The sequence below is a fragment of the Podarcis cretensis genome (genome assembly GCF_951804945.1).
Source record: "Podarcis cretensis genome assembly, chromosome: 7".
NCBI classification, from domain to species: domain Eukaryota; kingdom Metazoa; phylum Chordata; class Lepidosauria; order Squamata; family Lacertidae; genus Podarcis; species Podarcis cretensis.
In genome coordinates, this window is record NC_137176.1 from 3,772,883 (window position 1) to 3,783,552 (window position 10,670).

Sequence of the window (10,670 nt, forward strand, 5' to 3'; positions counted from 1 at the left end):
AAAAAAACGGAACTCAGATTTGTGCATAGACAGGCCTTTTAAATGTCAGATTAGATATTGCCATGCTTTTAATTTGTCCTTTAGTTGACACTCGTGTCATACTCTACTCCCAGATGCACCTGCAAAAATTCCTCCTCACAGCCAACTGTGGTTTCCAAAGTTCTGCTGAACTCCAGGCATACAAATCCATGCTTGAAACTGTTGTGAAACCCTCTTGAAGCTGCTCACTATTATTATATGCTACTTGTTCTTTATAACTTTTGCACATTTTGATGATCACAAAGACTGAATGTGTCTTTGTATATGAATGGCAATGCCCATGTAGGGCTAGCTGTAATATGTGATAGATCACCCGCAACTATAATGGAGCATAGCCTCTACTTTTAAACATGAAAACATACAGCCCCAAATGATGATATAGGAAGGGAGATGTGCATGGACTTCTAGCTTTTCCAGCTGCTTGGAGTTCCTAGCAAGTGCAAAAACAAGTAGACATACCTCCCTCCTTCCCACAAGTCACAACTGCACAGCCAGAATATAGGCTTCTTCTCAACTATATGGAGCATGAAGATTACCATTTCTCCTGCATTGGTCAGAAGCCTGGGAATTGTGCTCTCTAGAAACTGGCTCAGCAGTTCCCATGGTGAATGAAATTATGGAGTCCTGCCAACATCATGTATGGAAAAGGAAATATATAGTATAGAGTAATAGCACCTGTGTAGTAGTATATATTGCTTTAAAATGATTTGCCTCTCATGTGCATGGATACTTTATGCTACATCCGATTAGAAAAGAGAGCGGCAAGAAATGAATTGACAATTTTAACATCCTTTCCCTTCAAATTGTGAACTGGCCTAAGAGTGTTAACTTGACACATGCCTGTGAAACGTATGTCTGATGTCTTTCCTGAACTATTTCTGTCAGAGCACTTTTTCCATGGGTTCCATTCCCTTGTGGGTGATATTCAGGGAAGCACATGCTAAATAGTAGGTACATCCAGAGCCAAAATGTAGGTATAGTCTGAGGTAGAAATGATTAGAACAGCCTTTGTATTATAGGCTGCATTCTAAGCCATGAAAAGGTCAGGGATTTTATCCTGCAAAGTTGTACCATTAGTTAAAGGCTTGTGTCTGCAGAATAGGACTCCTTCCTCTCCTCAGCAGATTCGGAGGCCCATGGGGAAAGGAAATCTCATTGGATAGGTGGAAGTCCTTGTGCTAATGGGATAACTTTGCTGAATATAGCATCCACCTCTTCTGGCTTGCAAGAGGCATCCTCCCAGTTCAAAAACACATTCCACCTAGGAAAAAAAGAACAAGGGTGTGCAGTATAATTTTGGTGAGGTGTAGCCTGGGCAGTCTTGAGACCTGAATGTGAAGGTCTGGAGTTGCATTTGGCCCCTGCAGCTGAGGTTTCCACCCACAATAAGCATTAAAATCTCAATGTTTCTTTTAACTGTTAAAAGCTAATAAATAATTATGTGTTCCTTAAAGGTACCCCTGACTTTGGGGTTGCACGCTCATCTTGTTCTATAGGCCGAGGGAGCCGGTGTTTGTTCGCAGACATGTGGCCAGCATGACTAAGCCGCTTCTGGCATACCAGAGCAGCGCACCGAAACACTGTTTACCTTCCTGCCAGAGTGGTACCTATTTATCTACTTGCACTTCGACGTGCTTTCAAACTACTAGGTGGGCAGGAGCTGGGACCGAACAACGGGAGCTCACTCTGTCGCGGGGATTCAAACCACCAACCTTCTGATTGGCAAGCCCTAGGTTCTGTGTTTTAGACCACAGCGCCACTGTGGTTCCTTACATGCCCATATTTCTCTATTAGATTTCAGTCACCCTTAAATAATTTTAATGAAACATTAGTTATATTAAAGTATTTATTCACTATAGTTTTGCTAAGAGGCTTTGCATGAATGTGAAAATGCCACACTGTAAAGACCTTTGCAGAAGTGTAATAAATATTAACACATTTAAAAATTGTTCAGATTATCAAATAAGTTATATTTAGCACCAGTTGCTCCTCTTAAGCAACATTAAAAGGGCTGCCAATGAAATATAAGGCTTACATCAACCTTGTCTAGCAGATGTATTGATTAACATTCAGGAAACTACAGTTATGGCACTAGAGCTAAATAAATACATTTAGATAGTGGCACTCATGTTAACAAAGTTTACCAGTTTTTTGAAGGGCAGGAATAACAAAACATGTCTGTCATTACTTAGGGTTAGTTGTGCTTCAGTCCTATTGGACTGACCTCTGGATGGAACAGTGCATTGACCATAAAACACTGCATAGTTTCTGACCAGAGTAGACTTATTGTCAAAAACAAAGTATCATAATTAAAGTCACATATAAAATGAGAGAAAACCTTTGCTTTGTCAATCAGAAGAGAACACAAACTGAAAAAGAACACTATTGTTTCCTCAGGGACCTTTGTGCTATTTTCTAGTCCATTAGTGGCCGGAAAGTAGAATGTGCAAGAGCTGCTGAGCTACCCATGTATACAGCTGAAAAAGAGTAGGGGTTAAACACCAGCACATGCAACAGCAGATAAATGGATCTATAGGTGCAGTAGAATGAGATGGCAAATGCCATGTCCTTTCTGAACACTGGATGTGTAAGGAGCCACGTATCAGTGACAGGTTTGTGCTATGCCTCCCTCTGATGTGTTATTCATTGCACTAGGGGGAGGTGACACATTTAAAATTGAATCCACCAGCTGGTGTAGTTTATAAAGTGGGAGAATTCAGAATTTTGTGTAAGGTGTATATCAACTCTGAATTCACAGGAGTTTGAGGAATAATCTGTAATCCTGAATAGTTAAGATTCTGTAACTGTCATCAAGGAAGCTGGTAGTGAAACCTACTTATGGTAGAGCTGCACATGAAGACCAGTGTTTTCAAGGCCCAGAGACGGTTTAGCAGGCCAGAAGCATCCCTTTAGCCCTATGCATTATCACCACAAGCCAATGAAGCCTTTGATGTGGACAGGAGAGCTTGCAGAAGCGCTTTTAAAAAAACTTTTCCCATCTACACCAAACAGGAAGCTCTTCTTTAGCCACAGCCCCACTTCATAAGTTTGTATAAAGGACAAGGCCCCTGAGCACACAGTCAACTGCCCTAGAATTGGAGAACTGAGAGAGACCATGAAGGTCCATCTAGTTCAACCCCCTGCAGTGCAGGAATCTTTTGCCCAACATGAGGCAAATGAAGAGTTTCATGCTCTCCAGACTGAGCTATCCCAGACTGGATTGTGGTAACAGCAAAGTTATACTTTGTCCCAACAGCTGATAAATGAGCATTTGCATTTGACACAACCCTTTTCAAGCTTACTCTTTTGATAACTATGCTACCTGCTGCATTAAGAGGCAATTTGGCCTAAATCAGGCCTGCCTGCATAATTTGTAATCCAGGCAGCAGCTTAGAAAGCCTCAATATTTTTGCTTCTTGCCCAAGACTGAAAAACCAAGGAACCTGTTAAGATCCCACCTACCTGTCATAGTTTCAAGTGGTGCAAACTTCCCATAAGCACATATTGTGACAATGGATTCTACTGAGCCAGGTAGTGCCTACCGCCATGTAACAGATGTGTGTGTATGAGATTTCTACATGAATCCAGAGAAAACCTTTGTGCATGCAAAGATTCTTCACTCTGTGTCTTTAGTCACAGAAATAGTCATGTAGAGCTGCTGGCTAACCACTACATTCAGACTCACAATGCCAGTTACTTGCCAAAGACAAGTCATGGGTTTATATTCAGCTAGCTGGTGGAGCCAGTCTACTCTTAAAATTGCCATGTGTACACTCAAGCAAGTGAGCAGATACCCTTTAATGTCCTCTTGAATTGCGTTCATTATGCTCTTCTACTGTTGCAGCAAAATATATTGTTTTGGCAATGAACCATAGCTTATAGCTAAGGATCTTCACTAAAAATCTTAATTTCTCTGTGCTTTTGAAGTTTAGTACCCAAGATTTAGTAAAAGACACATGCACCCCAATCCTATTCAAGTTTACTCAACAACAAGTTCCTCTGAATTCAGTCAGATTTACTCCCCAAGTAAGTGTACAGAGGACTGCAGCTTCACTCTGCACTATGTCCGTAAGAAGCTGAAGGTCTCCCCCTCTCCACACAAATAGCTTCTACAGCAGAGGTGGATCTCAGTAACTACTGCCACATTTGCTATACTAGTCAAAGATAAGTGAGTCACATATCCCACAATTATTTTAAAAGCAATTTCCTCCTCTCAAGGAAGCTGTCTGGGTCGCAAAGTACGATCTAGCATTTGCATGATTCAATACAGAAGAATCCAGTTCAGTTTAGGATTTTAAGCTTTTACAAGAGAATCCTAGGCTTTAAGAAAAGGATAAGCAAGTGAAGTGACTATTAGTTCATACTATTTCAAGGGAGAAAGAACAAGATTCAAGAGGCATCCCTGGATATCCAACCACTTTCAGTTAAGAAGTTCAAAATCCTTTTCTTTAGTACCTTATCCAGGTAACTAGGAAGGCGACTTTTTGATGGAATGCCCTGCCTTTTTTGGAGATGATCCTTAATGATAATAGTTTTAACAGTCACGTAACGTGCTGGACTCAGATTAATAGAGCTACAAAGCACTTTCTCTCGGTCAGATAACAGTTCAAAGCCAGGTAAGTTTTCAATTGCTGCAAATTCCCCATCTTTACCATCTTCTTTCCCCCTCTTTGAAGTACCAATATTCTTATTTTCCTTCCTTTTCTCTCGTTTGTGTCTAGCTGCTTCATATTCTGCAGATTCTTCCATTTTTGTTATACCATTCCGCCGATATCGTTGTAGTTCCCTAATCTTGGTTCGAAGTACTTTCTCTTTGTGCAAGTTTTCAAAGAAATCATCAAACTCCTTGCAAGACATAAACTGATAGAGAGACCTTAATTTTAACCGCAGCTCTTTTTCTTCTTTTGTGATTTTGCGTTTTGAAGGTTTTTCTTTATCTCTTCTGTCTTTGCCTAAAAAAGCAGGGACCAAGTTGTAGTCACGGGCAATGTTCTTTCGTCTCTGTCTCTCCTTCAGTTTTCTTACATACATGTCCACATGAGCTCTTTTTAATTCTATTTCGACATCATCATCATCATAGTTTACTGAAAGGCCACTGATTAGAGTCTCTGCATCTTGGTCATATTCAATCTCATAATCATCTCGAAGTGGCATATATCCCAGCTGCTGTTGTTCAGCCACTGATATATCTAGAGGTGGCAGAGGCATGGTCAGGCTAGGTGAAAGTGGGCCTCCAGTTGGGCAGGTGTGATCAGTCACTCTGTTGGGAATAACATCAGGGATGCAGGCCTTCCCAAGGTTACCATGTATATACATGCTTACATAGTGTTCCATCACTTCCTGAGGCGTTCGTGATGCTCCAACATGAGCAGCCATATCTTCCTAGAATAAAATTAAAATTAAATATATGAAGACCTTTAAAATTATAAGATTATCCCATATACAATATGTAAGGTAAAGGTAAAGGGACCCCTGACCATTAGGTCCAGTCGTGACCAACTCTGGGGTTGCGACGCTCATCTCGCTTTATTGGCCGAGGGAGCTGGCGTACAGCTTCCAGGTCATGCGGCCAGCAGAACTAAGCCGCTTCTGGCGAACCAGAGCAGCGCATGGAAATGCTGTTTGCCTTCCCGCCGGAGCGGTACCTATTGATCTACTTGCACTTTGACGTGCTTTCGAACGGCTAGGTTGGCAGGAGCAGGGAGCAGCGGGAGCTCACCCCGTCATTGCAGGGATTCGAACCGCCGACCTTCTGATCGGCAAGTCCTAGGCTCTGTGGTTTAACCCACAGTGCCACCCACATCCCTATACAGTATGTAATAAATGTCAATTTCTAGATAAGAGCAGTGGCATTCCTTCATAAAACTAGAGAGTAATATTTCACATTATAATACTTATAAATAGTGTTAATGAATGCTAGGGCTTGTTCATACCAAGGATTTACCCCAAACAGCAATGATAGTTTGTTAAATGCACACACAAAGATCAAGTAGTCCCTAACTGGAGCTGTTATATCCACTCCTTTCCCCACAAATTCACATCTTGATACATGCACATTAAACTGAAGCTCTCTAAAAAGAACAGTATTAAATGTATCCAATGGTGCCTTTTTTCTTGGGTTCTCAAACTGCCGCCAGGACCCTCTTGAGATGGCTGAAAATTACTCAGCCCACCAGTCATAACATAGTGACAGATGACAAGTAATGGCATTTTCTAATGATATTTAACCCATCTTTGGAAATTTTTTAATTCTTGGCCACAGTTCATCCAGAAAGCCCGGGAGGCGAATGAGGGAAGGCGAGAAGAGCCCCTCCCGCGCCGCGTGGGGCGGGCCAGAGCCCCGAAGCCCCGAGGCGGGGAGCCCCCTCTCCCTCCTCACCCAGTTGCCGAAGCCGAACTGCTCGATGGCGTCCAGCAGGAGCTGCTCTTCGCGGCTGCTCCAGCCGCCCTCGGCCTCGGCGCCCCAGAGCGTGAAGCGCCCGCCGTCCACCAGCTGGTAGCCGTGCCAGCGCCGGTGAGGCCCGATCTCCGCGCCCGCCGAGAAGCACTCCGGGCACAGCTCGATGTCGGCGCACTCGGTGCAGCGGAAGCGCAGGGAGCTGACTTCGGCCAGGCAATACACGCAGTACTTCTTGCCCAGCTCCGCCATCTTGCTTCCCCCCGCCCTCAGGAAAATAGAGAGGGGGGAGGGAGACCGGCGCACAGATGACGCGAGAGAGACTGCGCCGGGGAAGAGGCTCGGCGGGCCCCGCCCCCGCCTGGCCCCCTTGGCCTATCGGCGCCCAAGGACGGCGCGGCCAATCGAGCTTCGAGGCTCGGCGTCGCGCTTCGTCTCGCACCGCCGGGTTGAGCGGCTCTCCCCTTCGCCTATCAGCAGCTCCGAGAGGCCCGTGGGCGTGGCCCAGGCCAGAGCGGCGAATCGAGTTTCCCCTGGCAACCGCCGTGCCCGCCCACAGAGCGGTTACTGTGGAGACGCGGAGACGCCGCTGCGCGGAGCCGGGGAAGCCATGGAGGAGACGGAGAACATGGAGGCGGCGGGCGGGGAGGCGGCTGCCGAAGCCCCGCTTCCCCCGCCGGAGCCCCCGGGGGAGGCGCCCCCTGAACCCGCGGAGGCCGAGGGCCCGGAGGAAGCGCCCGCCTCCGGGGGCCCCGAGGAGCCTGCGCCGGCGGACAGGGCCGAGGCCGAGGCCGAGCCGGGCGCTGAGGAGGCGGCGGAGGCTGAGCCGGCGGGCGAAGGAGAGCCGCAGGAGCCGGTCTCCGAAGAGGCGCCCGGCCCGGAGGAAGCGAGCGAGGCGGCGGGCTCCGTGGAAGGCGGGCTGGAGGGGGAGAAGGAGGCGGAGGCGGCGGAGGAAGGGTCCCCCCCGCCGGAGATGGAGGAGGCCGTGGAGCCGCGCCAGGCGCCCTCGGTGCCGGCGGCGCTGCCCAGCGAGGCCACCTTCGCGGCGGGAGAGCTGCTGGAGCCGCCTCCGCTGCAGACGGGCGTGGATCTGGGGCGCCGCATCAGCCTGAGCCTGCGGGACCTGGAGCTGCGGCGCCCCAGCGGGCTGTCGCTGGAGGTGGGCAGCAGCAGCGCCGGGAGCTCGGAGGCCGAGGAGGCGGCGGCGGCGGCGGAGACGGAGACGGAGGAGCAGCGCGAGCAGCGGCAGGCCGAGGAGCAGCTCCGGCGGCAGGAGCTGGCCGAGCAGTACCGGCAGCTGCTGGTGGAGCGGGCGCGCCTGCAGCACTACAACGCCAAGCTGCAGAGCAAGCTGAGCGAGCTGCTGAACAAGGCCAAGAGCAAGGAGCGCGTCCGGCAGGAGCTGGAGCAGCACATCTCGGACAAGGAGCAGCGCTACAGCCGCTACCTGGCCATGCTGGAGGAGCTGCGCAGCCAGCAGGCCGACGAGGCCGCCTGGTTCCAGAAGCAGATCGACGACGCCCGCCTCTCCTGCAGCCAGAAGCTGGCCAAGGTCGAGAGCGCCTGGAAGGCCCACCAGGCGCTCAAGATGGAGGTGGCCGTGTACACGGTGGGGCGCCGGCTGGGGAGCAAGCAAGCCGCGATCGACAGAGTGGGCCAGATCCAGGCCAGGGAGCAGAGCAAGGAAAGGGAGATGACGGAGGTGAGACCTGACCGGAGACGTCTGCCCAGACAGTCCAGCGATGGATTAGACCTGCTTCTCCCCCTCACCCAAACAAACTCATCGGCCCCCTCCAGCCATCTCACTGGCAGGAGACTGTGGTGCAGCTAGTTAATTCTCCCCTGGAAGTTACAGTCTTACCAGCTTAGGCAGTTTATTATTTCAGGTGTGATGCACAGTTAATATTTGCTCTCCCATTCCATGCTTTACAACTGCTTCTGCATTCCTGTTCCAGTGGAGGAGGGATAAGGCAATATGGTGTCTTCTGAGCAGCCTCAGACAGCATAACCAACGGTTTGGGCTGATGGGACTCGTAGTCCATCAAACATGTGGACGGCACAACATTGGCTACCCATGTTAGAGCAACAATACCAAAACCAAGTTGTAAACCCTGATAGTAATAGTACAGTGGTACCTCGGTTTATGAACAGCCCTTTAATGAACTATTTGGTTTACAAACTCCGCAAAACAAGAAGTAGTGTTCCGGCTTGCAAACTTTACCTCGGTCTACAAACAGAAGCCGAACGGTAGCAGGGCACCGGCGGCAGGAGGCCTCATTAGGGAAAGCGCGCCTCGGTTTAAGAATGGATTTGGTTTAAGAACGGACTTCATGAAGAGATTAAGTTCGTAAACCGAGGTACCATTGTAGTCAATAATAGGACCACGGGTAAACAAGGAAAGCCTATGTAGTTATTTCCATCACATGTGCTTAGGCTTATTATAGATAGAAACTTATGGTGATAAAAAAAGTAAGAGGCAACTTCCTGAGCATCTTGTAGTCTGAACTATTTTAAAAGTCAATTTTATTGAGGTTTATTCATAGGTGTTACGGCTGGTAAAGACTGATCCAGAGTTCACATAAGCTCCCGACAGTTCCTATTCCAACCCCAATCACCTCCCATAATAGTTTCTCACCTGGAAGAGTTTCATCCCAAGTCAACTGTTCCACATACAGTTGTGGCTGCTTCTATTCCATTCCTCGAGTTCTTCAAATCTGCTTCGAGTTAAATCCTTTGGGTTGTACTCTAAGTAGCACTAAGTCTATGGTTCCATCCCAGCAAGGGTTTTCTCTCTTTTTGTAGGAAATGTATATTTGTGCATGTTGTAATTTCCATTTTTAACATTTTAACTTTCCACCATGCCTCTCCTACCTGCTCTGGGGTTTCCTTAAATTCCCTGGAACAGATTTGGGGAAAATGAGAGCTGTATGTGGAGGAGACAGGGGTGGGGGAAGTCGTGTGGTAGAGGTGATCCTTGCATTTGCACAACTGTTTAGTTGAATACCACCCTTGGGTAGGATATCTGTAGACTCACTTCAGTTTTTATCATGCTAGGTTCGACTGGAAAATATAAAGCTGAAACACAGGATCCAAAAGCTTGATGCAAGTTTAAAAGCCATGGAAGAGTTAGCAGAAGGTCTGCACTTAATAGATTTTGAGCAACTGAAAATAGAGAACCAAACCTACAATGAAAAGATTGAAGAGCGCAATGAGGAGCTTATGAAGCTCCGGAAAAAGATAACCAACACAGTGCAAGTTCTTACTCAAGTGAAGGAAAAACTGCAGTTTGTGGAAGCAGAGAATCATGGCCAAAGGTCTCAACTAATGGCAGTTGAGGCTTTAGTGGCCCAAAGGAGAGAGATTCTAACAAAGACTAAACAGGCTAGGGACAAATTGCGAATGGACAATCAGAGGCTTTACCAGAAGTGCGGCTTACTTGGGAATACACTGCTGTTAAGGGACTTTGAAGATAAGGTAACTGCTGCTGAAATGCTGAATGAAAGGCTGGAGGTACTGAAACGCCATCATGCTGCAATCTCCCTTACTTGCAAAGGGGTAAAGAAGAAAATCAGAGGGGTGACATCTTTTCTACCGCTCTAAACTTTATTTTAAATGTCAAAAAGTGCAAAGTAGAGTGTGCACTATAAAATATTACATTAAATAGCAATTAGTTGTTTGTCCTTAGAATCTTTGTTCCAGATATTGTTCCTATTTCCAGAAGATAACAGTGCTTTAAAACCAAATCAATTTGTCCAACTGGCTTCCAACTGTCAGTTAAAAGTTTTCACCAACTGATAGTTGTGCTTAGTTTAATTACTTTCAAAAAGTAACAACTTGAAACTATCAGTGCCTTGATGTGAACATATTTTCAATCAACTCTTTAGATTCTCCACATCCTCTTTCTGGGCCAACTTCTGCCTTCTGCACATATACACCAAGCAGCGTGGTGGGTAACAAACCTTTGCAGTGGGTACAGGACCAAAGGGGGAAAAGGCCCACTGGTGGGATTTTGCAAGGGTTCCTTATCTTTGGACACATGGGTGGGCTTGGGATTTTGATGACGTGTTGGTGTGCCATCACAAAAAGGCTGTCCTTCAGCAGCAATCTTACACAAATTTACATAGCAATAAATTCTTTTGTGTAACATTGATTAAGAGGTCAATATTTATTTGTAAGTTGCTGTAGGAGTCTGTCTTGGCTAAAGAATAGGATGAGAACATTGATAATGCTAATA

At 46.9% G+C, this 10,670-nt stretch overlaps 2 protein-coding genes across 2 annotated transcripts; one reads left to right on the forward strand and one right to left on the reverse strand.

The window, feature by feature from the left end:
• TADA2B (transcriptional adaptor 2B) lies at window positions 1–6,736 on the reverse strand. Its single transcript, XM_079983619.1, has 2 exons — window positions 6,419–6,736; window positions 1–5,421 (listed from the first exon to the last, which is right to left on the reverse strand). Exons 1-2 carry the CDS (start codon window positions 6,686–6,688, stop codon window positions 4,429–4,431), a joined length of 1,263 nt encoding a protein of 420 aa, XP_079839745.1. The 5' UTR covers window positions 6,689–6,736; the 3' UTR covers window positions 1–4,428.
• A 648-nt stretch (window positions 6,737–7,384) lies between these two features.
• On the forward strand, window positions 7,385–10,103 carry CFAP184 (cilia and flagella associated protein 184). Its single transcript, XM_079983618.1, has 2 exons — window positions 7,385–8,138; window positions 9,491–10,103. Exons 1-2 carry the CDS (start codon window positions 7,410–7,412, stop codon window positions 10,034–10,036), a joined length of 1,275 nt encoding a protein of 424 aa, XP_079839744.1. The 5' UTR covers window positions 7,385–7,409; the 3' UTR covers window positions 10,037–10,103.
• The last annotated feature ends 567 nt before the right edge of the window (window positions 10,104–10,670 follow it).